At 47.4% G+C, this 27,593-nt stretch overlaps 4 protein-coding genes across 5 annotated transcripts in view; all 4 read left to right on the top strand.

Moving 5' to 3' along the window:
• Positions 1-7,351, top strand: part of LOC309399637 (uncharacterized protein) — a 13,324-nt gene extending 5,973 nt beyond the window's left edge. Inside the window, exon 2 of the mRNA XM_081967662.1 lies at positions 5,337-7,351. Within this exon, the coding sequence (XP_081823788.1) occupies positions 5,465-6,799 (1,335 nt within the window). The 5' untranslated portion in view covers positions 5,337-5,464 and the 3' untranslated portion in view covers positions 6,800-7,351. The remainder of the gene's footprint in view (positions 1-5,336) is intronic.
• LOC309399620 (uncharacterized protein) lies at positions 5,091-25,151 on the top strand. 2 transcript variants are annotated; one of them, XM_081967623.1, is made up of 3 exons: positions 5,091-5,158; positions 22,541-23,060; positions 23,196-25,151. In XM_081967623.1, the coding sequence occupies exons 2-3, from the start codon at positions 23,055-23,057 to the stop codon at positions 25,143-25,145; spliced, it is 1,956 nt and encodes a 651-aa protein (XP_081823749.1). In that variant the 5' UTR covers positions 5,091-5,158; positions 22,541-23,054; the 3' UTR covers positions 25,146-25,151. The 2 variants fall into 2 exon arrangements, with proteins under 2 accessions (XP_081823749.1, XP_081823748.1); XM_081967622.1 differs by lacking the exon at positions 5,091-5,158 and having other exon boundaries at positions 22,150-23,060.
• LOC309399615 (uncharacterized protein) lies at positions 13,226-21,420 on the top strand. Its single transcript, XM_081967611.1, has 2 exons — positions 13,226-13,519; positions 13,681-21,420. Exons 1-2 carry the CDS (start codon positions 13,514-13,516, stop codon positions 15,904-15,906), a joined length of 2,232 nt encoding a protein of 743 aa, XP_081823737.1. The 5' UTR covers positions 13,226-13,513; the 3' UTR covers positions 15,907-21,420.
• Positions 21,467-27,593, top strand: part of LOC309399636 (uncharacterized protein) — an 18,885-nt gene continuing 12,758 nt past the window's right edge. The window contains exon 1 of the mRNA XM_081967661.1: positions 21,467-22,109. The gene's annotated coding sequence lies outside the window, so the exon portion shown is untranslated. The remainder of the gene's footprint in view (positions 22,110-27,593) is intronic.

The raw sequence follows: 27,593 nt of genomic DNA, 5'->3' as shown, positions 1-27,593 counted from the left end.
CCATGCAGGGAGGGATTTTTCCCCTCAACAGGCTCTGAAGGCTTTCCTGAATCGTGGGAAGGGGATGGGGGGGGGTTAAGAAGACACTTGAGAGTCACTTGCCTGAGATGGTCTGGGCTCCCCTGCTTCAGCAGGGGGCTGGGCTAGATGACCTCCAAGGTCCCTTCTAGCTCTTTCTGAAATTTTCTTTGCTCCAGAAGGTTTAAATTACACAGATTTTTATAGACTTTGGGGAGGCTCGACAGGCCTTGTACTAGTCTGGGTGTTAATCTGTCAGTAGTTGAGGAATGTTGGATTCCCAACTGGGCAGCTGTGGACGAGATCCTTGCCTGATCCCCGTCCAAGGGCTGCAGTTGAGGGCTGCTCTGTCCCGGGGACCATTCCTCCCTCCGCCCGGCCTAAGGCCAGTGCTGTGCACGGAATTGTAGGCTGTCTGCCCCAAAAGGAGATCAACGCAATCGTCCAGCCGTTAGTTCAATCCAGTTCAAAATTCAAGCAGAAAAATTATCTCCGTCCTTAAACTTGCCACCATCTAACAATACTTTGGGGTTCAGAAAAAGGTGTCTCACCTAAGCAGAAATCATGGAGGGAGCTCACCTGGGATGAAGGAACAAAACACAAAACAGCATGGCAACACAAAGGGAATGCTCATCCAGAGTATGTTAATGAGTGGAGGTTCCCTTAACAAAGGCAGTCTACATCCAAAAATATGCCTTTTGTACAAAAAGGTGAGAAATGGGCAGCTTCAGTTATTGGTTTGGTCTCCTACTAAAGACATTTGCCTAGGATTGATGTGTGTAGAAAAGGTGGAGCAGGTGAGCTTTGGTAGCCACCTGTCAACTCCTTGGGGATTCTGATGGCTTCATGACCTCATCCATTCAGGCTAAACTGCCAGTTGTCAGAGTGAAGATGCCTTTCAAGAGGTAAGTTAGTCTTCAGAAGGGCTCCTGGACTCTGGGAAATCTTCCCTCTATTTGCAGCCAATTTATCAGAGTTGTATTGAAAGGGCGAAAATATCCATTTGGCACCTTATTAGAGGGAAGGAAGGTGAAAATGAGAACATCAGCTCTTTTTCTGTTTTCATTCTTTTTTAAAAAGAATTTTATTGGTTTTTAAACATTTATGGGAAAAGGTAAGGAGGTACATAGAAAATTTTGGCAGCTCCCACACCAGTGGTAGAAATCCCTCCAAATCTCATATTTTTTACAATATTAAAAACAACTTATAAAAGATAAGCAAAAAACAGAATCTTATTCTACATTGTATCAACCATGTGTTCATTTTTCCTTTATCACTTTCTAGTATATCAACAATTACAAATATTTGAAATACTTTTATTTTTGTGACCTGAGCCTTTTCGATATTGCTCCTTCCTCCATGTCCCCAGGTGGAGCCACAGCCCCCACTTCATATCTTGTACCTTGCTACTCTTTTCACTACCTTCCCTGTGTTCGTCCTGTAGGAGAGAGAAATGTTTTTTAATGAAGGCTTCAGCCTCTTGCACTGTATTAATTCTGATCCTATTTCCCTCCCAAAAGATCAGCATTCCCTCTGGCAATAACCATCTAAACCAAACTCCTTTATTGTATAATTTCTTTGATAAGGTTGAGTACTTCCTTCTTTCTCTTATCTTTTTCGGAATTTGCTTAAGAATGGGGATGTCTTCATCTTTATATTTTAGTGGTCCCTCCCTTTGGGCCCCTAGCACCTCATCCCTTGTGGTCCTCCTGAGAAATTTAACATGTACCTCCCTTGGAACATTATGACTTCTAGCATATGCTGAATTAATCCTGTAAACCAGATCCATATCCCACCACAACTGTTGTTTGTCTCAATATATTCTGCTAAAATTGTACTCATAATCTCCTTAAGATCTTCAGTTTCTGTCTCTGGTAGGTTCTGGAATCTGAGAAAAAAGGACATTCTTTCAAATTCTATTTTTGCCATGAAGTTTTCCAATTCTGCATTTCCCTTCCAGACTGCTTTAACCTCCTCCCCTAGCCCAGCCGTCCCCTCCTCCAACACCGTAATTCTCTGTTTGTTTTCTGAAATATGATGTTGAACACCTCTGAGTTCATCTTTGAGATCTGTCACCTCTTTTTTCAACTCATTTTGACCCCTCATAATTTCTTGAAACATTTGGGTAACACATAGTTCTTTTGGGCTTTCTCCAGTCCCTTCTTGTTGTAACAATGAAGTAATTTTCGTTTGCTGCATGCTTGGACTGGAGGTGGCAGATGGAGGAGCCGAAAATGACTTGCCCGTTTGTGGTTTCTTAGGCCCCATTTGTGTAAGTTCAGACATGTATATAAGTCTTTTACAAAGAAAATGGCATCAGCGGATTCTGCAGCTGTGCCAGTCCAAGGAGGCAGGCAAATCCGAAAGCGAAGAGTTAATTCTCCTTCACCATTCTAGGGAATTAACCAGAGAGATTTATATAGGAGCATCTCTCTCTTCCCAAATGAAAGGTTGCCCAGAGATGGAGCGTAGGCCAAGCCTTCTCTGAGCCACTAACTAGTCAACCATAATGTTTATAAGTCAATTGTCAGGGATTTCTGTTCTCTGAAACAAACAATGCATTACTAAACTATCAGCATTAGTAAGGAAACCAAGTTGCTTATATGAAACAAAAGGGAAGGGTTGAATCTGGTAATGGGAAACTACCAGGAAGGAAGACGCTTTGCACACTGCAACGTACAAATTTTCCTTCCTTGGCTTCTTGCCTACCAGCTGTGTTGGGACAGATGTGTTCCAGGGAAGACAGAAAAGCCGAGATGCCAGTGGCTTCTTCCAGGAAAAGGAGGCAGAGGGGTGTAGACCAACCCTGCTGAGCGATACATTGAAATACAACACTATTCACTGGCTGAATTAAATTTGCGAGGGAGATATAGGAATGTACACTGAATACAGTTGAACTCACATCCCTGGCACAATTTGCAAGAGTTGCAGCCCTTCTAAGAAAACATGCGATGACGCAAAACAATTTTTAAACAATTGGTGATGTGATGCCAGTTAAACTATTGAGGCAAGAGAGAATAGGGCAAACACTGAACAAACCATAAGAATAAAGGAAATAGTAAAATGGTCCTTTTACTGAAGCAACATGAAAGCTGAACAAATAGTAACCGTGGTTGTTGTTTTTATAGTTGAGGGGGTACCCTACCTCGCAGGGGTGATTACTGGGGAAACGGAGAAACCATGATCCTCTTTCACAATGAATCCCAGGAAAAGACATGCCTGGGGGGAGAAGGGCCCTTTTGATGGCTCCCCAGGTGTTTTCCCACCAAATGCAACCCCTGGGAAGGGAAGCCCCCACGGCTGCATTTCCATGGCCTGCTCAGCTTGGCTGGTGTCAGGTTTTCTTGCATTAGGCCTGTGAACCCAGCCGGGGCTCAGGATGTGCAAAGCCAGGAGTGGGAAGCATGTTGTGTGACTGGGGCCTCTGGTCCCACCGAGTCCTTTCAGGCATGTGTGGCTCAGTTCACCTCCTTTCCGGTGGACGCCCTGGGCAAAGATGTCTCCCTCGGCTTCCCTACTTCTTCTGCCGACTGCAAGGATGGCATGGAGGGTTACTCTCCCTGCTGCTCCCCTTCCCTCCTGCTTCAAACACAGAGCTCCCCCTCTCCACTGCTTCCATTCGGAGGTCTCTGTCTCGCCAAGAGCCACAGTGGATTTCATGTGAATCCCCCCTTACATGTGAAGAGCTGCCAGGAATCCTTATGGCCTTTGCAAGCCACTCTTCCCATCGATTCGATAATTCTGGCCCCAGTCAAGGCTCATGGCCTGAAAAGAGAAGCTCTTGGCCCTCCATCCCCCCAAACTGGCCAGCTCTCCTCTCCCTAGGTTTCGGATTCTTGGACCCCCAGAATTTAATACATTATTTTAATTGTGGGGAATGTATAGATTGCATAAAAGCAGAAAAATAACATAGAAGCCAATGAAGACTCTGCCAGCTCCTCCAAAGGCAGCATATTCCTACTTGTCTGGGAATATCCTGAATGTCTATGGAGATTCTCCGTCATTCAGGTCATGGTTGTCCCAAAGGGGATTTTCCAAGAGGCAGCTGGACTTTCTGGTTTTCCTTTGAAGGCGTTTCGCTTCTCATCCAAGAAGCTTCTTTGGTACTAAAGAACTGAGGAAGCTTCCAGGATGAGAAGTGAAACGTCTTCAAAGAAAAGCAAATGAAGTCCAGTTGCCTCTTGAAAAAGCAGCTGTGGGATAAGATCTCCTGCTTGAGCAGGGAGTTGGACTAGAAGACCTCCAAGGCCCCTTCCAGCTCCATTATTCTTATTCTGTTAGCTGACAGGAGAACTTCCTCCACAGGTCCAAAAACGTCTTCAGGACCTCACTGGGCTCCAGCCTCAGATCGCCTCAGGTATTTATCCTGCAAAAAGAAGAACGTTAAAATGAAGTCAAACCTTAACAGTTGCCATTGGGGAGATGGTTGACCTCCAAGGTTAAAGAGTTATGGAGGGGCTCCATCAGGATCGCCTCCCAGCCGAGGAGGAGCTGCAGTGCAAGAGAGCAGAAGGACCAGGAGCCCCTCCAGCGTTTGGGGAGACGCATCAACCAGGAAAAGCCACCCCCAGGCGGTGGGGGCCCTCCAGCCCCGGGCCTCTCTTCCTGGGGAGGGAGGGGGCGAGTGGGGGGGCGCTGGGGGAGGGGCTGCAAGGGGCCTTCCTGGAGGCCAGAAGAGGATGAGGGTCCACATATTAAGGGGGGGTCCTGGAGGGGATTCTGCCCCCCCCCGCAGATTTGCAAAGGGGTCTTTGGGGGCTCAGAAGCTGCAGGGAGGAGCCCCCCCAAATCCCCCCGCCTTGCCTAGGGAGAGACCACGGGTGGGGGAGGGGAGGGGACGAAGGGAGGGGGGAGAAGAGAGAATCCCCAACATCAAAAGGAGACCTACGGCTCACCTCCGCGCGGGAGCAAAGCAACCTTCGGCACTGCGCAGGCGCCTTCTGCCTTGTTGAACGAAGTCAGAAGCCGATTGGTCGCTCTAGGCGGGCGACGATTGGCAGGAGGACTCTTATGGGCGGTTTATCCAAAGGAAAAGGCGGAAATTCTACAAAAAAAAGGGAGTGAAGCCGCCACTTCCGGAAACGAAACGGGCAACGAGGGAGCTGCCTGAAACGGCGACAGTGGAGGCCGGATGATGCAGGTTTGGCGCAGGGGATGCTGGGAGTTGCAGTCCGGGAGGGTCTTTCCCGGTGAAAGAAGGCCTTGGAGCCCTTCTGACAGAGGGGCGGGCGGGGAAGGACTGTGAGAGGCGGAGGCCTGGGCCTCTCCTGCGGGGAAGGGGATGCAGCCGTCAACCGCCTCTCTCTCTTCCACTGCAGGAGGACGGACGAGCCCGGCGGGGGAAGGAAGGAAGCGCCGCCTGAGAGGAGGAGAGCGGGCAGTCCCGGGAGATGGAAAGGCCGGGAGGCTCCGGAGAAGGCCTGGAGGCTCCGGGGCTGCAGGAGGGATGAGCCCAGGGGGACCCCGGGAAAGGGCGCTGTCTGGAGGGCGATGCAAGGAGGAGGAAACGGGCGGAGACCCCGAGACTGTCCTGGAGGGCGGAGGGTCCTTCGGAAGACCCCGGAATCCCCAAAGGATCCAGGAGGGAGAAAAGAAATACAAATGCCCGGAATGTGAAAAATCCTTCAAAAACAATGGGCATCTTCAGAGACATCTAAGGATCCACTCATTAGGAAATCCATTTAAATGCCTCGAGTGTGGAAAGAGCTTCAATCGGAGGGGAGCCCTTTACAGGCACCAAAGGATCCATTTGGGAGGGAAACCATACAAATGCTTGGAATGCGGAAAGAGTTTCAATGAGTTAGGAACCCTTTATAGACATGAAAAGATCCACTTGGTAGAGAAAACAAATAAATGCCCGGAATGTGAAAAATCCTTCAAAACAAATGGAAATCTTCAAAGGCATCTAAGAAGCCACTCAGTTGGAAACCCATATAAATGCTTTGAGTGTGGAAAGAACTTCAATCGGACAAGAGATCTTACACAACATCAAAGAATCCACACAGGAGAGAAACCTTATAAGTGCCTGGAGTGTGAAAAGAGCTTCTGTCATAGCAGCAGCCTTTATAAACATAAAAGACTCCATGTACAAATCCCTTACCAATGCGGGGAATGTGAAAAATACTTCAGAACAATTAAAATCCTTGAAAAACATCAAAGAATCCACTCGGAAGAAAAACTGAATGAATGCCTGGAGGGCGGAGGGTCTGGGAGATCCGAGAGTCTCCAAAGGATCAACGAGGGAGAGAGAAAATATCAATGCCCGGAATGTGGAAAAACCTTCAAAAGAAATGGACATCTTCAAGGCCATCTAAAAATCCACTCAGGAGAAAAGGAATATGAATGTCCAGAATGTGAAAAATCCTTCAGAACAAAAGACCTTCTTAAAAGCCATCTAAAAATCCATACGGAAGAAAAATCTTATAAATGCTTTGAGTGTGGAAAGAGCTTCCGTCACAAGAGCACCCATGATAGACATCAAAGAATCCACACAGGAGAAAAACCTTATAAATGCTTTGAGTGTGGAAAGAGCTTCAGTCAGACAAGCACCCTTTATACACATCTAATAATCCACACAGGAGAAAAACCTCATAAATGCATGGAGTGTGGAAAGAGCTTTGGTGATCGCAAAAGCCTTAATAGACATCAAAGGATCCACACAGGAGAAAAACCATATCAGTGCCTGGAGTGTGGAAAGAACTTCAGTCATAGGAGCAGTCTTTATAGACATCTAAGAGAAACTGAAGAAATGCGTGGAGGGCGGAGGGCCTTCCCTAAATGATCCAGGATAGAGAAAAGAAATATGAATGCCTGGAATGTGAAACATCCTTCCAAAGAGTGTGGAAAGAGCTTCAGTCTTTTGTGAAATCTTCACAAACATCAAATGATCCCCTCAGGAGCAAAACCCTATAAATGCTCTGAGTGTAGAAAGAGCTTCAATAGGAGAAGTTCTCTGTATAGACATCAAATGCTTCACACAAGAGACAAACCCTATCAGGGCCTGGAGTATGGAAAGAGTTTCTAGGAGAGCAGAAGTCTTTATAACCATCAAAGAATCCACATGGGAGAATAACCAGATACAGTCAGTCCCCAATTTACAGCACTTCATTTAGTGACTGTTCAAAGTTACAATGGCTCTGAAGAGCGCAACCTATGGCTGTTTCTCACACTGATGTCACTTCATCAAAATTCAGACGCTTGTAAACTGACTGTTGCAGTGTTCTGGGGTCATGTCACCTTTTGTGACCTTCCTGCAAGCAAAGTGAATGGGAAAACCAAATTCATTTAACCCTGTTAGAGTTGGAAGCACAAATAAATTAAATTGAAATTGAAATTTCTCCTTCTCTGTTCTAGGCCTTTTCCCTTCTATGGTTCTAGAATTTTCTTGCTGGGGGAGGGGAGATGGGGGGGCTGGTTGTATAGGACATCTGTGAGCTGATGTGAAAAGTTATCCCGAGGAGCCAACGTATCCAGTTCAGGATGCTCATCGCTACATATAGCAAAGAAGAAAAAAACAACTCTTTATATCTTTATATATGATGGTTGTTGCACCCACACAATTTCACTATCAAGACTCCAGGATGAGGAGCCACCTTGGAAATAGTTTTTGGAGGTTGTGTCCTGCGTACCTGAAAGAGAAGCCAGGATCCTCTCAGGGAAGTTTGGGAGACTTGCCCATTTATTTAGGTGTGACTTCTTTTATTAAATTTGGGGAGCACCCCAACTCCCAGTGACTCCAGGTGACCCAAGTCCCCTCCAAATAAAAAGAGGGCAGTATTGGAGGGGATTTCTCCCTCTGCTGTTTTTTTTTTTTTGAAAGAAGGCAGAAAGGAGTGATGAGAAAGGAAAAAGTGGATGTAAAGAGGGAGGGGCTGGTAAGGCAGCTGGAGGGGTGAAGGGCTGGCAGAGACAACAATGCTTACTGTCTCTGGGATGTATTTTGCAGTTATTGTTCATGACAGTTGGATATATTGCCCCCAACTGTACAGGTAGTACTAACTAGATATGAGCAGCTTCCGCAGGATTCTCTGGGACACGAGGCATCCTCTCCACAAGCGCTGTGTTACCTCCTGGGAAGAGACTCTGCGGTATCCGAAGCAGCACATCAGATTCAGTCACTTTTCTTCCACATCAAGAAGTATCAACCCTGTGAAATCTCAAATCTCTTTTTTCCATTATGTATTCCAAATAGGCTGTGGTATGGGTATGGGTAGGTGTCAGAATTCCATTTTTTAATGGGTACCAGTATGTTCACAGGAAAACTGGACAATAAAGTTTATCTTATCAAACCTTTATTGCGATCAGGGACAGTCCATTGGGGTTTGATCAATGAAAAAACATAAACTTCAAGGTCTAAAAATTAATCTTCACCTCGAGGCAAACAAATCTAAGTAAATACTCGTAAAGTAGTTCTTATTTTATGACAAAAATCCAAAATGTGTGCCAAAAAATAAGGTAGCATCCTTGGCTATAATATGGCATCCTAAATCGATCCTAGTCCAAAGCACTCTTAAAATGTTGGAAAAAATGGACATTAGGACCGCTTTATAGCACAATCTCCATGATGGCTCCCCAGCTAATTGCCCCCCTCCCCAAGATGAGTCCCCCTGGGAAGGGAAGCCCCCACGGCTACATTTGCATGGCCTGCTCAGCTTGGCTGGTGTCAGGTTAACTTTTCTTGCAGTCAGCCTGTGAAACCAGCCGGGGCTCAGGAGGTGCAAAGCCAGGAGTGGGAAGCATGTTGTGTGAACGGGGCCTCTGGTCCCACGGAGTCCCCTTTGAGGTCCTTTCAGGCGATGTCCCAGTTCCCCTCCTTCCCAGTGGACGACCTGGGGCAAAGATGTCTCCCTTGGCTTCCTCCCTTCTTCTGCTGGCTGCAAGGATGGCACTAGGGGCTACTCTCCCTTCTACTGCCCCTACCACTTGCTTCAAAGACGGAGCCACCCACTGCTTCCACTCATGGGCCTCTGTCTCGCCAAGAGCGACGGTGTATTTCCTGCAAACCCCCCTTACATGTGAACAGCTGCCATGAGTCCTTATGGGCTTTGCAAGAGAAAGGTTAAGATGAAGCATAGTAAGGGGGGGGGGGCTTTTAACTATCCTGACAACTGGGAAACACCTGTTCAAACAGGTCCCTAATGAGTCTTATTGTCATTTAAAACATTCTTATAACTGCCCATCTTTCAGTCAACTCTGTGCAGCTCCCAAAAATCTTTTATAAAACCATAAAACGCATTAAAACCCAACCTATTGAAAATAAAAACCAACAAACAAAAGATTGGCGTCAATCCACACCAACTTCTCATGGTCTGATCTCCCATCTACGGGGAAAAGCCAGGTGTTTAAGGCTAAAGGGGTGGAGAACAGGGCTGGTATCTCACAAAGCTTTCTTGGCCTTAGAGCATTGTTTCTCAACCTTGGCAGCTTGAAGATGGGTGGACTTCAACTCCCAGAATCCCCGAGCCAGCCATGCTGGCTCGGGAATTCTGGGAGTTGAAGTCCACTCATCTTCAAGCTGCCAAGGTTGAGAAGCGGTTTCTGCTGGAAGACAAGGGGACCATTCAGGAGTTTCAGGTATCCGGGGAGGGTCTCTACTGACATTTGCAAAACCCACGTAGCTTATATCAAACAATGACAGGGAAAAGCTCTTTCACATCTGGCACAATGAAGGGCAAATTAGCCGTAGATTCAGCCACAGCACCTCCTGCTCTCTCGGGCGGCTCCTAAGTCCTCCTGCAGGGGAGAGAGAGAGAGGCGGGTCACGGCTGCGTCCCCTTCCCCGAAGGAGAAGCCCAGGCCGAAGCCTCCGCCTCTTACGGTCCTTCTAAAGATGCTGGAGAAGGACACGGCCTCCTTCCCAGCGTCCCATCTCCCTCCCAGCCCGGCTAGGCTTCCGGCTCCCAGGCCCCCCTTCTCCGAGAAAGACCCTCCCGGACTGCGACTCCCAGCATCCCCTGCGCCAAACCTGCATCATCCGGGCTCCTCTATCGCCGATTCAGGCAGTTCCCTCGTTGCCCGTTTCGTCTCCGGAAGTGGAGCCTTCATGCCCTTTTTTCTCCAGAAGTTCCGCCTCTTCCTTTGGAGGGACCGCCCCAAGGAGTCCTCCTACCAATCGCCGCCGTTCCCAGAGTGACCAATGAGCCTCCGCCTTCCTTCAACCAGAAGATGGCGCCTGCGCGGTGTTGATGGTTGTCATGGTTTCCAGCGGAGGTGGGGGCGGAGGGCTCCATTGATCTTTGGAGTCCTTCCCCCCCTCTTATCCCCCTATTGAGGCTGGGGGAGGTCAGGGGCTCTTCTGGGGCGGAGACCTTATAGCCGCCTATAAAGGGGAGCCAGAGGGGTCCAGTGATGGAGGCACCAGGGGGAGAAAGCAAGGGACGCTCTTTCGGTCCAGCCCACCTCACAGGGTTGTTGTTGGGGGAAGAGAGGAGGGAGGGGCTCAGAGGGCTCCAAAGACCCCTGAGTCCAACCCTGAGCTCCAAATAGTCTCTTTTCTTCCACATCTCCTTCTCCGCCTCATTTGCAGAAATAATAAAGTCAGGATCCAAGTAAATAAACAAAGTGTGTTTCTAAAACAACCTGGGTTTGTGTCTTTCTTGAAAGTTGCAGTTGCGTTCAAACACTTTCAGAATGATTTTGTTCTCACGTGCCAAATAAAGAGCCTTAGTCAAGAAGTGGGGGGGGGGATGTATTCTCAAACCTAAAAAGGAAGCATAGACTGCCATGTTGAAGGAGCTAATATGTCATTTTAAATTATTGATTTAAAATGAGTTAGGTGCCAGCCCAGGGGTGGAGGGCTATGTCGCAGGGCACGGTGGCACAGGCGGCAGCTGCAACAGGAGCCCCCTCCAAAGAGGTTGTAGGAGAAAAACATATACAGGTGTCAACTTCAGCATCAGGTTTCCAAGGGCCCCCAAAAGGTTGAAAATTTCAAATATGCAGGGGTCACTATTGGAGGGGCTTTTCCCTTCTGCTGCACTATTCCAAAAGTTTTGGAAAAGAGGAGGGATGAGACAGGAGATGTTGGATGTGTATTTGTGTGTGTGTTTGTGTGTAGGGGCTATCAACCTTGCGAGTTGAATTCATGAGGTTTTTTTTTACAAGGGGATTCAATGTGCGAAAGGGCGAGGAACTCAACAGACCCTGAAAGGTAAGAGGCACGCCTCGCTTCTCCCCCCTGACCTGCCACCCCTCGCTAAAGGGACGGCGGGGAAGGGAACCAGGCAGGCTGCCTTTACCATTGGGGTGGGGTGGGGGGTGTTTTTTTTGATCGAGAAGAAACAGGCAGGAAGGGGTGATTGCATTGCTGGCCTGCCGCTGTTTTTGCGGCGAGCCCTCTTTTGGCTGTCTACACCTTTGTAAAGTTTAAGAATGCATATTTTTCCCTTCCTGACTAAGGCTCTTTATTTGGTATGTGAGAAGTTGCTTTTTAACAACTACACAACAGAGTATTCTGAGTATCATTGAATACACCTGCAACTTTTAAGAAAGGCACAAACCCAGCTGGGGAAGACTAAGACATCAATTTGTCCCATGTGGAGTTTTCTCTAGAATCGATGTTTTCTGCTGTTCAAACTTCACAAGCAATCAATGCACTTAATTGTTTGTGTTCCATTTTTTATTACTTATCATAGCATAAAATACAAAATATAAAGAAAAATACAAGTAAAGGTAAAACAATGGAGGAAGAGAGGAAAGAGTACTGTAGAGGGGAAAGCATTAATTTCCTCGACTCCTTTAATGCAGTAGAATAAAAACATAACACTCAACTTTTTATTTTTATATAATACATAGTTTCTGTAGCATCAAATCGGATTGACAAAACCCCAAATCAAAGTTTTTTCCCCACCTTAAGCACAAAGTCCAAAGGTGGTTTCCAAATAGAAACAAAATTATGTTCTTTAATCAGTCCGTTTAGCTGCCTCTCCTAACTCCATCAACTTTTGCAGCCATTATTGTCCATTGAGGGAATAGTTTAGTCATTTGCTTACTGATGTGTCTCTTGGACTGAATATTACATTTCTTTCCATGACCCTTAATCAAACACTTTTGCTTTGCTTGAATTTCTTTGTGATTTGTATTTGTATGTTCAGGTGAGCAAAGAAGCCCATTTAGAAAGGTAAAAGTCTCCCAAAGGGGAGGAAATTCTGCTCTTTTCAGCCCCACACAAAACTGGGAGCGCCTGGCTTTAGAAGCAACAATCCCACCTGATTAAAAACGATCAAGCACTAATTAAAAGGAAGAAGGAAGGGAGCTTGCAACAATTCTGCAAAATTTCTGTAGGAGGCAACCAGACCAATCACTAAAGCTGCCCATTTCTCACCTTTTTGCACAAAAGGCGGACTTTTGGAGGTACACTGCCTCCGTCTAAGGAAGCTCCACCACAATCTCCTAGATGCAGCTCCTGGTCCACTTCCCACCCCATTCTGCCATGCTTCTGTTCCAACATCCCTATATCCCAGGTGAGCTCCCTCCATTATTTTTGACTGGGGGCTGAAGCCTCTTTCATCCAAAGGCCTCCAGAGAAAGGATGGTGAGACATTTTGAGGACGCAGAAATTCTCTTCCTGATTTTTGAACTTCAGGCCTCATTTCTCCTCCATCGATCCAGGCCAGGAAAACGAATTCCAGCCTCCCTGGAACAGATTCTGCCAAACGAAATACTCAACAGCTTAATGGAAAAGGGGGGGGGGGACAGAAGAAGTGGGGGGGAGAAGAGGAGGGGTGGGGGATGGGGGAAGGAAAGGGAGGGGCAGGGGGGAAGAAGGGGAGGAGCAGGATAGACGAATCACCTTTGCCATTCCACCCCCTACCCTCCTTAGGAGCTTTGCGGGCGGCGACCTCCCCATTTATGTCTCCCTACCGCACAACCCTGCGAGGTAGGCCGACGGAGGTCCAGAGAAAGAATTGTGAGATGGAGCCACCTTTGAGGACACAGAAGGGCGGGGGGGGAGGGGCGGGGGGCACCAGAAGAAGGGCAGAGGGTGAGAAGCAGAGCAGGGGAAGGGCTAGGGGGGCAGAGGTGCCGCCATTCCACCCCCTCCACTCCTTAGGCACTTTGGAGGGGGGGAATCAGAGCAGCCGCTCGACCGCAGGTCCCCCCCCCCCGCAAACACGGACCTGGTTAAGGGGAGGGGAGAACGAAGGGTGGAAGGGCGGACACACCGCCCTGGAAGAGCGGCGGAGGGCGGGAGGGAGCGGATGGGAAGAGCCAGCAGCGAAGGGAGGAGCCAAAAGGGGGAGAAGCCCAGAAACCAAGGGGCGAGGGCGTCACGCCAGTGAGGAGCGAGGGGCGGAGTCACAAAGCAGGCACCGCCAATGGGATGGCGTAGAAGGCACCGCATGCAAATATGAACCGGCCCTGAAGAGAAAGTTTTCTTCGCAATCGGAGATTTATACAGGAGGGACAGGGGAAGAGAGGAAGAGGCCCCGCCCACATTTACGCAATCAGAATAGCGACGGAAAGACGTGTGAGGTTAGGCGACGCAAGTGCCCGGATGCAGGTAGGATGCCGGGACTGCTGGGAGTCGCAGCCCGAGAGGCTTTGCGGACAGGAGAGTCCTGGGAGAGAGGCCCGTGGGAGGCGGAGGCTTCGGCCTAAGCCTAGGCCTCTCCTGCGGGGAATGGGACGCAGCTGTGACCTGTCTCTCTCTCTCCCGTGTAGGAAGACGGAGGAGCCGAGCGGAGGAAGGAAGGAAGCGACGCCCTGGAGGAAGAGGAGGAGAGAGGGCCCCGCGGAGCAGCCCTCCCTGATTCCGGCGCGGCTTGCCAGGAAGACGGCTGGGAAAGGCCGGGAGGCTCCGGGGCTGCAGGAGGGATGAGCCCAGCGGGACACCGGGAAAGTCGGCTGCCTGAAGGACGATGCTTTGAGGAGGAAACGGGCGGAGACCCCGAGACGGTCCTGAAGGGCGGAGGGTCTTTAGGAAGATCCCGGAATCCCCAAAGGATCCAGGAGGAAGAAAGGAAATACCAGTGCCCGGAATGTGGAAAATCTTTCAAAAGAAATGGAAATCTGGAAAACCATTTAAAAATCCACTCAGGACAAAAGAAATACAAATGCCCAGAATGTGAAAAATCCTTCAAAAGTAATAGAAATCTGCAAAACCATCTAAGGGTCCACTCAGGAGAGAAACCATTTAAATGCCAGGAGTGTGGAATGAGCTTCAATTATAGGAGCAGCTGTAGTAGACATCTAAAGATCCATTCAGGAGAAAAATCTCATAAATGCCTGGAGTGTGGAAAGAAGTTCAGTCAGAGGAGCAGCCTTTATAAACATCAAAGGATCCACTGGAGAGAGAAACCGAGTAAATGCCTGGAGGGCGGAGGGTCGTTCGGAAGAGCTGGGAATCCCCAAAAGATCCACGAGGGAGAAAAGATATATCAGTGCCCGGAATGTGGAAAATCTTTCAAAAGAAATGGAAATCTGGAAAGCCATCTACGGATCCACACAGGAGAGAAATCATACGAATGCCCAGAATGTGAAAAATGCTTCAAAACAAAGAGACATTTTGAAAACCATCTAAAAAATCACTCAGTTGGAAACCCATATAAATGCGTTGAGTGTGGAAAGAACTTCAATCAGAGAGGAGATCTTAATCAACATCAAAGAATCCACACAGGGGAAAAACCTTATAAATGCTTTGAGTGTGGAAAGAGATTCCGCCAGAGGAGCAGCCATTACAGACATCAAAGAGTCCATTCAGGAGAAAAACCTCATAAATGCCTGCAGTGTGGAAAGAGCTTCAGTCATAGGAACAGCCTTTATGTACATCAAAGGATCCACTCAGGAGAGAAACCGTATAAATGCCTGGAGTGTGGAAAGAGATTTATCGATGGTGGAAATCTTTATAAGCATCAAAGTGTTCACACAGGAGAAAAACCCTATAAGTGCCTTGAGTGTGGAAAGAGTTTTACCATACGTGGACGCCTTCATGACCATCAAAGAATTCACACTGGAGAGAAACCCTATACGTGCCTGGAATGTGAAAGCAGCTTCAGTAGTAAAACAGCTCTGTATAGCCATCAAAGGATTCACACAGGAGAAAAACCATATAGATGCCTCTTGTGTGGAAAGAGCTTCAGTCACACAGGACACCTTATTACGCATCAAAGAGTCCACTTAGGAGAAAAACGGGAAAAAACCCTGGTGTGTGGAAAGAGCGTCAGTGAGAGAACAGACGAAAGACTCGGGAATCCCCAAAGAATCCACCAGGGAGAAAAACAATATCAGTACACAGAATGTGAAAAATCTTTTAATACAAATAAACATCTTGAAAACCATCTAAGAATCGGCACAGGAGAGAAACCATTTGAATGTGGAAAGTGCTTCAGTCAGATGAGCCACCTTCATACACAGAAAAGAATCCACACTGGGGAAAAACCATATGAATGCTTGGAGTGTGGAAAGAGCTTTAATAAGGATGCAAACCTCCGTCAACATCAAAGAATTATCACTGGAGAAAAACCTCATAAATGCCTGCAGTGTGGGAAGAGCTTCAGTCATAGGAGCACTCTTTACGTACATCAAAGGATTCACACAGGAGAAAAACCACATAAATGCCTGGAGTGTGGGAAGAGCTTCAATCGGACAGGAAACCTTTACATACATCAAAGAATCCACTCAGGAGAGAAACCCTATAACTGCCTGGAATGTGGAAAGAGCTTCAATCAGAGAGGAAACTTTTACATACATCAAAGAATCCACTCAGGAGTGAAACCCTATAAATGCCTGGAATGTGGAAAGGCTTTCAATAGGAAAGGAACTCTACATGGACATCAAATGATTCATACAGGAGAAAAACCATATAAATGCCCGGAATGTGGGGAAAGTTACAGTTCAAAGCAGTACCTTAATTTACATCAAGGAATCCACACGAGGAAAACCATATAAATGCCTTGAGGGTGGAAAGAGCTTTACTGGTGATGGAAACCTTCATCAATATCAAAGGATTCACAAGGGGTGGGATGGTGGTAATCCTAAATATGCCTGAGTGTGGAAAGACCGTCAGCCAATTACTCAGATGTCTAAGGAATTGAATTGAACTCAACGGAAATCAGTTGAATAATTGGTTTAGTTAAGTGTGATTAGACACAAGGAATTTTCTTCCTCTGCAGAAGTTCTCAGTGTACATGAAAGCAACAGAATAATAACAGAATAACAGCAGTGGAAGGGACCTTGGAGGCCTTCTTGTCCAACCCCCTGTTAAAGCAGGAGACCCTATACTGGAGTGGCGAACCTATGGCACGGGTGGCACACGGAGCTATTTTTCAGGGCACCCGAGGCGCGCTGGCCAGCTGAATTTGCCATTTTTTGAAGCCATTTTTCACCCCCCCTGGTTCTAGAGGCTTTATAGGAGCCTGGGGAGGCCAAAAAGAGCTGCTCCTCCCACCCCGGAGGCCCTCCGGAGGCTTCATGAGCTTCCCTGAAGCCTCTGGTGCACTCAAAACGACGCTCCAAGTGGTTTGGTTGGAGCGTCGTCTTAAGCAATCCGGAGGCTTCAGGGAAGCCTCCTGAAGGTCGCTGAAGCCTCTGGAGGGCCTGGGGGGGCAGGGGAGGCTGTTTTCACCCTCCCCACGCTCCTATAAAGCCTCTGGAGCCTGGAAAGGGCTAAAAGAGCATGCAAAAAATGAAGGTCGCGCATTGCATTATGGGTGCAGCATGCCTGCGCACGACCCCCTCTGCTGTCCCCCCACTTATGGCACGTGAGCCAAAAAAGGTTCGCCATGGCTGTCCTATACCATTCCGGGCAATTGGCTGTCCAGTCTCTTCTTAAAAGCGTCTGGTGTTGGAACACACACAACATCTGAAGAAATCCATTTAACTAGTTAATTGTTTCCGCTGTCAAGAAATTTCTCCTCAGTTCTAGGTTGCTTCTCTCCTTCATTAGTTTCCATCCCTTCACTTCTGGTTCTTTGGAAAATAGGTTGAGCCCCCTTTTCTTTGTGGCAGCCCCTCAAATATTGGAACATTGCTATCATATGACCCCTAGTCCTCCTCTCTAGACTAGCCAAATCCAGTTCCCACAATCGTTCTTCATATGGTTTAGTCTCCAGGCCCTTAAGTATCCTCTTTGCACTTTTTCTAAAGTCCCAACATGTTTTTGTAATGTGACCAGAATTGAATGTAGTGTGCAGGTGTGTCCTTGCTAAGGTTTTATAAAGTAGTACTAATACTTCACGTGATGTTGATTCTGTGCCTCTGTTTATACAACCAAGGATTCTATTAGCTGTTTTGGCCACTGCTGCACACTGGTAACTCATATTTAAGTGATCGTCCACTAGGAGTCCAAGGTCCCTCTCACAATTACTGGTTTTGAATCAGGTTTTGCCTAATCTCTACTTTGGTTTTTCCTGCCTGGGTTTAAAACCTTGCTTTTCTCAACATTTAATTTCATGTTGTTGAATAAGGCCCATTGTTCACGTTTGTCAAGATCTATCTGGATTTTGAGCCTGTAATTTAGGGTGTTGGCTATTCCTACCTGCTTAGTAAATTCGATGAGTCCCCATTCCATTCCCTCATCTAAGTTGTTTATGAAGATATTGGAAGAGTATTGGGCCTAAGATGGAACCTTGTGGTACTCCACTGCTTCCTTCCCTCCATCTAGATGTAGTACCACCCGTTGAGTAGATTGTCAGCCAGTTAGAAATCAGTCCATCCAACTCAGTCATGAGTTTCATCCCATCACGTTTCAGTAATTGCAACTATATCATCTGTATCTTCATGTATTAATATTCCAAGTTCTCCCTGTTTGTTCCCTAAACTATATAGGCATTTGAGTTATTTATGGGTCTTAGGTATGTTTCTTATATCTCCTACTTTTGTATCTGGGTTTTCTGTCCTTTCCATCACTCTCTACTTCACTTCCTTTTGTCTTCTGCTCTTTACTCCCCACATCCTTATATGATTGGTTATCCAGTTGGGGTTTTGCTTTGATTCAGGTTCTGTAGAGGTCTTGAACCTCCTGAACTTTCTAACTTCAAAATAAAGAATGCGGAGGGGGGGTGCATGTGCCGGGGGTCACACACGCATGCGCAGGTGAGTGGGTGCATTCCTTTTTTTATTGAAAAAGTTTTATAAAAACAAATTTTCCCCCTTTCCCCCCCCCCGCCACATAATGTAAATCACATACAAATACTGTACCCCCTCCCCTCCCCCGTCTTAAAAGAGATTTCTCATTCAAATATTGTGCCCCCTCGCCTCCCAACAATCATAGTATAAGTTTCTTTTAAAGTAACAGTAGCCCAATAACCCCATCATCTAAATTAATTAAACATATATAAATCATAATATGTTTCTCTTAAAGTAGCAATATCTCATTAATCCCATCTTCTAAATTTATTATGCATATATATTTCCCCACCCTCCACCCTAACCCTCCCCCACCTCCCAATCAAACCCACCCCCCTGACTTCCGCTATACACCACTCTAACAATTCCAAGCATCCCATATATTATTTACTCTGATCATCTGTCAAGAACCCAATTTAAACCTTCTTGCCTAAAGGCTACATAGTACTTCCTAGTCTGATATTTCTTCTGTATATAATCAATCCATTTTACCCATTCCTGTGTATAATTCTCCTGCTTTTGACCTTTTAAGAAAGCTGAAATTTTTGCCATTTCGGCGAACCCCGCCACTTTCTGAATCCATTGATCAATTGTCGGTAAAAAATCTTTTTTCCAATATTGCGCAATCAACAACCTAGCTGCTGTAACTATATACAAAACCAGTTTTGTTTCCCCTTTAGTAAAATCCTTAGTTATACCCAGGAAAAACATTTGCGGAGTAAATTGTATTCTTTTCTTAAATACATTTTGCATAACCCACCATATTTTTATCCGAAAAGCTTTAACCTTATTGCAAGTCCACCATACATGAAAAAAGGTAGCATCTAGGCACCCGCATCTCCAACATTGTGGTTGAACATTTGGGTACATGCATGATAATTTTTTAGGATCTAAATACCATCTGTAAAACATTTTATAAAAGTTCTCCCTTAAATTCTGTGACTCTGTAAATTTAACATTCTGAACCCATATTTTTTCCCACGTGTCCAACATAACCGATTCATCAAAATTCTGAGCCCATTTAATCATACAATCCTTAACCAATTCACTTTCTGAGTCTCTTTCTAACAGTAGAGTGGGTGCATTCCATTGTGGGTCTAGGCATGCACACAATTTTGGCACGTCTTTCCAAAAAGATTAGCCATCTCTGTCCTAGCCATATTCTCATCATATAGGAGGAAAAGTACATCTGGGCCCACGGATTGAGGCAGGGTATGTCGGAGAAGGTCAGCTGACCGGTTGAGTGGAACTGCTCCTTAAGGAAGGTGGAGGTCAAAATGCAGACGTGGGAGACTTTTCTGAAGAGGATGGTTAGCACATTTCATACAATTGCTGAATGGGAAAAAGTATTTCCAATGTATTTTCCATGTTCCTCATAATGATTTCTCTCAAAATGGAATAAAATGTCGATTTAAAATCAACACAGGCCGCATGCAGTAATTTTGTCTGCCATTTTGCTTTATTTAGAAAAAGGCGAGTCATAAATCAAACCCAATACATTATGCAAGAATACATTGTGGATGCCGTTTAGTTCAGTCAGTTTCACCTAGTTTGACAGTAAATTGAGTTTATTTGGTTCAAAAGGGCACCCTTACTTTTTGCTGCAAGAGGTGGACTCAATCGTTCACCTTGTCCTTCTCTGAAACTTGTGAGATTGCCTTTGAGGGACTCAAACTGGGCCCAGTATTTATCATGGTGTTTGACTGGACCAGTACCAGGTGGAACAATTCTTGGTGTCTTACTTTGTGGCCGCAGCAGGTGTTTTTACGACGGCAGTTTCTGGCTCCTTATTCTCCTTCAGAAAGCGCTTCAGCTGGAACCAGGATCGGCCCAGAGAGGGGCAACTGATAGGCCAGCTTGGACTCAACCAGGAAGTAATGAAGGCTGGACTTGGGACAATAGGCAAAGCCTCAGAAATCCACCTCTTCTCCACACTGCCGCACTTAGGAAATTTGAATGTGGGGGCTAAATCCTCTGGAGAGAGCAGTGTTGTGTGAATCGAATCAAAATTTACAAGGCTAGCCAAGATACCTGAAGTTCTAGACCAGTGATGGCTAAACTTTTTCCCATTGTGCGCCAAAAGCGGGGGAAGGGGGGTCATGCGCGGGTGTGTCCATACACATAATTCTATGCATGTAATGGACCCATTTTTCACCCTCATGATCCTTGGGGACTTCCGTTTGCCATCCCTGGCTTCAGAAGCAATCTAAGAGATCACGGCAATCATAGGCCCATCCCAGACGGTCTCAGCCCTGACTCAGAACAGGGGTTGGCACACACTGGTTTGATCTTATCAGATCAATGGCAATGTGGTCTGGTGGTTATTATTATGCCCGGTCAAGGTCAGATCATGCTTTGGTGCCTGTGAGGTTCTCTTATGCTACCCTCCCCCCTCCGCAGGGAGACTGGACCCATTCGGAAGCTCCTCCTCCAGTGACTGATGGACCCAATGGGTTACAGAGGGAAGTGGGGAAGATCCGGAGAGCGGGGTGGTGGTGGAAGAGGGCTTGTTGAATCATCCTGTCAAAAATCTCATTATGTCCTGGAACTAAGGGCAGCCAAGGCTTTGGACAGGACCATCCCTATATGGCTTCTCTTGGCCCATTACACTGTTATTGTATCCCCAGTGTTGCCTGATAGACCTGTTCAGGCTCACCAGTGCATAGGTCCCCGAGATACTCGCTGATCTGGGTTCAAAGGCTGCCATTTCCCCTCCATGGAGACCTTGGGTGAGGTTGTTCCCAAGGACACACCCAGCAGCCACCCAGGAAACGCATCGCAATGTCTCGATGCAAATTCTAGCCTACTGTACTCACTTCCCAATGCCAGATGCAAGAAGGTAAATCACAGGATTTTGGCTGTGATGCACATGGCTTCACTTCGCCCCTTTGTCCCCCTGGGGATACATGAAACGCACCGTATCTGAAGGGGAAGAACTAAATACATGATTCCGAGTGTGGGGAACTGATGCATGGATGACATTTATGCAACCACCCGCTTTGAATAAGAGCAGAAAAATAACATTAAAAGCCAATAAAGACTCTGCCAGCTCCTCCAAAGGCAGCAGATTCCCACTTGTCTGGGAATATCTATGAATGCCTATGGAGACTGCCATGGTTGTCCCAAAGGGGATTTTCCAAGAGGCAGCTAGACTCTCTGCTTTTCATTTGAAGGCTTTTCGCTCCTCATCCAAGAAGCTTCTTCCCTTCCCACTGAGGAGGTCAGAGACTGATGGGGTCAACATATTAAGGGCTGGGGGGGATTTCGCCCCCCTGCAGATTTGCAAAGGGCTCCTGGGGGGGAGGGAGGAAGAGGAAAGGGGGGCGATGGAGCTTGATTCGGGGGGTTGTCCCCCTCGCTGCCTGGAGCCCCCCCCCCAGGAGGAAGCGGAGCCCCTTCTACCCCACCTGCCTTGACGACCCCCAGATCCCCCCCAACGCCTTGCCTAGGGAGACCCCGGGTGGGGAAAAGGAGGGGAAAAAGCCGCAGACCCAGAAGGGCCCCTCAACCTCCGCCTGCCTGGATTCGAAATGGGGGGGGGAGAGACTGGGCCCCAAAGACCAAAGGGAGCCCCCACCCATCACCTCCACGGGCACCACGAGGGAGCTGCGCACGCGCCCTACGGCTCACTGCAGGAAGGGGGAAGCCGACTGGCCGCTATGTGGAAGGGGGCGATTGGCAGGATGACCCCTTGGGACGGTCCCACCAGGCGAAGGTGGAGGAGCTTCTGGAGAAAACTTCCAGGAACAAAACGAGCAACGAGCGAACTTCTGCAATCGGCGATACAGGCGGCCGGATGCAAGAAAGGGGCCAGGAGGAAGAGGCGGAGCTTGGCCGAAAAGAGAAGAAGGCCGCTCTGGCCCTGGCTTTCGGAATAAGAGAGGCGAGTTTGCGCACGCGTAATAGAACGGGGAATCGCAGAGGACGCTGGGAGTCGCAGTCCGGAAAGGTCCTCAAGATGCGGAGGATTCGTCCTGGGCTTTTCGCTCCTCATCCAAGAAGCTTCTTCCCTTCCCACTGAGGAGGTCAGAGACTGATGGGGTCCACATATTAAGGGCTGGGGGGGATTTCGCCCCCCTACAGATTTGCAAAGGGCTCCGGGGGGGGGGAGGGAGGAAGAGGAAAGGCGGGCGATGGAGCTTGATTCGGGAGAGGTTGTCCCCCTCGCTGCCTGGAGGCCCCCCAGGAGGAAGCGGAGCCCCTTCTCCCCACCTGCTTTGATGACCCCCAGATCCCCCCCCCACGCCTTGCCTAGGGAGACGCCGGGTGGGGAAAAGGAGGGGGAAAGCCGCAGACCCAGAAGGCGAGTTTGCGCACGCGTAATAGAACGGGGAGGGCGCAGGGGTCGCTCGGAGTCGCAGTCCGGGAAGCTCCTCAAGATGCGGAGGTTTCGTCCTGGGCCTCCCCTGCGGTGAAGGGGACGCAGCCGTCACCCGCCTCTCTCTCCCCCCTGCAGGAGGACGGAGGAGCCGGGCGGAGGAAGGAAGGAAGCTAGGAAGGGAAATTCCCATTTATTCCCTTTGAGCAGCCGAACTCCAAGGGGAGCATCTCCCGAGAGGTCCTCCCCGTGTCAAAAGCACTTTGAAACTCCCCCGAGAGGATCCTGGCTTCTCCTTCAGGACACAACCCCCAAAACCTCTTTCCAAGGTGGCTCCTCATCCTGGAGCCCCGATAGTGAAATGCTTGGGATGCAACAGCCACCATATATAAAGACCCAAGGGAGCCCTCCGCCCCCACCTCCACGGGGAACCATAGCAACCATCGACACTGCGCAGGCGCCCTCTGGCTGATTGAAAAAGGGCGGACGCCGATTGGTCGCTCTAGGAAGGGCGGCGATTGGCAGGAGGACTCCTTGGGGCGGTCCCTCAAAGGAAGAGGCGGAACTTCCGGAGAAAAAACGGTGTGAAGCCTCCACTTCCAAAACGGAGAACGAGGGAGCTGCCTGAATCGGCGACGGAGGGTCGCTGATCATGGAGGTTTGGCGCAGGGGATGCTGGGAGTCGCAGTCCGGGAGGGTCTCTTTGGGGTCCATGTGAAGAAAGGCTAGGCCTCTCCTGCAGGGAAGGGAAGGGGATACATCCGCTACCCATATCTCTCTTTCTCTCCTGCAGGAGGACGGAGGAGCCCGGCGGAGGAAGCAAGGAAGGAAGCGGTGCCTGAGAATAGTAGGTCCCAACGCGGCTTCCCCAGGAGACGGCGTGGAAAGGCCGGGAGGCTCCAGGGCTGCAGAAGGGATGAGCCCAGGGGGACCGCGGGAAAGGCGGCTGCCTGGAGGGCGATGGAAGGAGGAAGATACAGGCGAAGACGCCGAGACGGGCCTGGAGGGCGGAGGCTCCTTCGGAACATCCCAGGATCCCCAAAGGATCCAGGAGGAAGAAAAGAAATACAAATGCCCGGAATGTGGAAAATCCTTCAAAAATAATGGACAACTTCAGAGCCATCTAAGGATCCACACAGGAGGGAAACCTCACAAGTGCCTGGAGTGTGGAAAGAACTTCAGTCAGAGGGGCAACCTTTATACACATCAAAGGATCCACACAGGAGAAAAACCTCATAAATGTCTGGAGTGTGGAAAGAGCTTCAGTCAGAGGAGCCACCTTTATGAACATCAAAGGATCCACACAGGAGAAAAACCTCATAAATGCGTGGAGTGCGGAAAGAGCTTCAGTCGCAGGAGCACTCTTTATGAACATCAAAGGATCCACACAGGAGGGAAACCTCACAAGTGCCTGGAGTGTGGAAGGAGCTTCAGTCAGAGGGGCAACCTTTATAAACATCAAAGGAGCCACACAGGTGAGAAACCTCATAAATGCCTGGAGTGTGGAAAGAGCTTCAGTCAGAGGAGCAACCTTTATGAACATCAAAGGATCCACAAAGGAGAAAAACCTCATAAATGCGTGGAGTGCGGAAAGAGCTTCAGTCGCAGGAGCACCCTTTATGAACATCAAAGGAGCCACACAGGAGACAAACCTCATAAATGCCTGGAGTGTGGAAAGAGCTTCAGTCAGAGGGGTAACCTTTATGAACATCAAAGGATCCACACAGGAGAGAAACCTCATAAATGCCTGGAGTGTGGGAAGAGTTTCAGTCAGAGGAGCAGCCTTTATAGACATCAAAGGATCCACTCAGGAGCAAAACCTCATGAATGCCTGGAGTGTGGAAAGAACTTCAGTGAGAGGAACAGCATTTATCTACACCAAAGGATCCACACAGGAGAAAAACCTCACAAGTGCCTGGAGTGTGGAAGGAGCTTCAGTCAGAGGGGCAACCTTTATACACATCAAAGCATCCACACAGGAGAAAAAGCTCATAAATGCCTGGAGTGTGGAAAGAGCTTCAGGCGGAGGAGCAATCTTTATACACATCAAAGGATCCATTGGGGAGAGAAACCGAAGAAACACCTGGTAGGAAGACCTCGGAATCCCCAAAAGATCCAGGAGGAAGGAAATGAATATCACTGCACCGAATTTAAGAAATACTTCAAAAATACCGACCATGTTGAAAACCATCTAAGGGTCCATTCAGGAGAAAAACCTCATACATGCCTGGAGTGTGGAAAGAGCTTCAGTCAGAGGAGCAACCTTTATACACATCAAAGGATCCACTCAGGAGAAAAACCTCATAAATGCCTGGAGTGTGGAAAGAGCTTCAGTCAATGGAGCCACCTTTATAGACATCAAAGGATCCACACAGGAGAGAAACCTCATAAATGTCTGGAGTGTGGAAAGAGCTTCAGTGAGAGGAGCCACCTTGATAGACATCAAAGGATCCACTCAGGAGAAAAACCTCATAAATGCCTGGAGTGTGGAAAGAGCTTCAGTCGGAGGAGCAGTCTTTATCTACACCAAAGGATCCACACAGGTGAAAAACCACATAAATGCCTGGAGTGTGGAAAGAGCTTCCGTTGGTGGAGCAATCTTTATCTACACCAAAGGATCCACACAGGAGAAAAAGCTCATAAATGCATGGAGTGTGGAAAGAGCTTCAGTCGGAGGAGCAGCCTTTATAGACATCAAAGGATCCACACAGGAGAGGAACAGAAGGAATGCCTGGAGAACTGAGGGTCCTTCAAAAGTCCCAGGAGTCACCAGGTGGAAGAAGAGAAATATCAGTGCCCGAAATGTGAAAAGTTATTCAAAAGAAATGACCGTCTTAAAAGTCATCTAAGCATCCACACAGGAAAGTAAACATACAAATGCCCAGAATGTTAACAATCTTTCCAAAGAAATGGACATCTTGTTATCCATCTAAGAATCCACTCAGGAGAGAAACCATATAAATGTCTGGAATGTGGAAAGAGCTTCAATAAGAGGGGAACTCTATATAGACATCAAAGAATCTATTTTGGAGAAAAACCATATAAATGTCTGGAATGTAAAAAGAGCTTCAATAGGAGGGAACACCTTTATAGACATCAAAGAATCCATTCAGGAGAGAAACCATATAAATGTCTGGAATGTGGAAAGAGCTTCAATAAGAGGGGAACTCTATATAGACATCAAAGAATCTATTTAGGTGAAAAACCATATAAATGTCTGGAATGTAAAAAGAGCTTCAATAGGAGGGAACACCTTTATAGACATCAAAGAATCCATTCAGGGGAAAAACCATATAAATGCCTGGAATATGGAAAGAGCTTGAGGCAGAAGCCTTAAGAGACATCAAAGAATCCATTCAGGAGAGGAACCAGATAAATTCATCATGTATGAAAAGACATTCAAGCACAGGGGAGACTTTTATAAATATCGAAGAATCCACTCAGGAGAGAAAGAGCTTTATTGAGTGTAGAGGCCTCCATCAACATGAAAGAATCCCGAAGGCGAAATATTATAAACACGAGTGCGAGAAGACCTTCATTCCCAGAGTGTATCTCAGGAATGGAATTGAATTGCATATTTGTCTCGAGTTCACAAGGTCTCAGTGTACCTACAAAGCAACAGAATAATTATATTCATGATAGTAATTATTATTCCAATGGGGGAGAATCAAGATATTAAGAAGGGTAAATAATAACTGCCGAATAAGGGACATTCTCAGGCTGATTAATAAAGGATTTTTTCAAATGCACATGCTAGATGTTTCAACTGGCTGAAATTGTACCTTTTCACAACAGATTTACGTGACTTTATGATGACGTTTCCCATGTGAACATTCTGCTTTTAAGCTAATGCGTGTTTCAGTGGTTATGTTTTGTATTATGGGATGTTTCTGTCCATGTGTCTGATGTAACTGTAACTGTCCCCTTGTCAGAAACCACTACAAGAGATCTCAGGTCCTATAGATCCCGATTGGGATGCTGCCATTTTATTTTGGTAGGGAGACCTGGGTACATTCCTCACTTTATAACTCTTTTCCGGCCTATCCTGTATTTTGACGTTCCTTTTGGGGAATGAAAGGGGGGGAGGGATTCAATTGAGGGTCATCTGTTAAGTCTCCGCACTGGAGCCTCCAGCAAGGACCCTAACCCTAACTTCTTATCACTTTCTCACCCTGCAGTTCTCAAAACAACTTCAGCCCTGCGGCTTGGCTTATTCTACACCAGACTAAGTAGAGGGGAGGGGGTGTCTCTGTCCGTTTTAATGTGATAGAATCAAACGGGAATCCTCAGATCCTGCTTTCTTTGTCTTGCTATCACTTTCAAGAAGTGTTTCCTTTTAAAACGCCAATTGTCCGAGAGTTCTACTTCCTTGAGTGGAAAGCAGGGACAAGTCCTTAAATTCTGTACAGCCAACAAAGCTTTATGAGATATTAGCCATATTCTCAGCACATAGGAGGAGAAGTACATCTGCGCCCACAGACTGAGTCAGGTGTAAATAAAAGATGGTCAGTTCACCTGTCGGTGCTCCTTAAAGAAGGTGGAGGTCAAAATACACCCCTAGGAGACTTTTTTGAGAAGGATGGTTAGCACTTTTCATACAATTGCTGAATGAGAAACACCCTTTGTATTTTCCAAGTTCCTCATAATGATTTCTCTCAAAATGGAATCAAATATCGATATAAAATCAACACAGGCTGCATGCAGTCATTCTCTCCCTGCCATTTTAATTTCTTTCGGTTAGAAGAAAGTTTACTCGTAAATCAAAATTTGCACCCTGGGTCAGTTTCAACTGATTTCACAGCAAATTGAGAGTATTTGGTAAAAGGGTACCCCTCCTTTTGTCATGAGTTTAAATGGACTCAAGAGTCTCATGAGCTTAAGTGGACTCCAGAGGAGGGTAGAGGACAGGAAGGCCTGGAGGAACGTTGTCCATGGAGTCGCGATTGGTCTCAACTACCAACTTTTGGCATGGTTCACTCCCCCTTTCCCCATCATATATAAAGATACAAAGAGTTGTTCCTTCTCCTTTGCTATATGTAATGATTAGTATCCTGCACTGGATATGTTGGTTCTTCTGGGTAATCGGCTCACAGATGTCCTATGCAACTACCCCATCCCTTCCCCCAACAAGAAAAACCCTTGGGAAAAGGCCTAGAAGAGAGGAGGAGATGACTGAGGCAAAGTCTAAGAA

This window comes from Natrix helvetica (genome assembly GCF_964273705.1).
Source record: "Natrix helvetica genome assembly, chromosome: 15".
Lineage (NCBI taxonomy): Eukaryota > Metazoa > Chordata > Lepidosauria > Squamata > Natricidae > Natrix > Natrix helvetica.
This window is presented reverse-complemented; position numbering and strand designations above follow the sequence as displayed.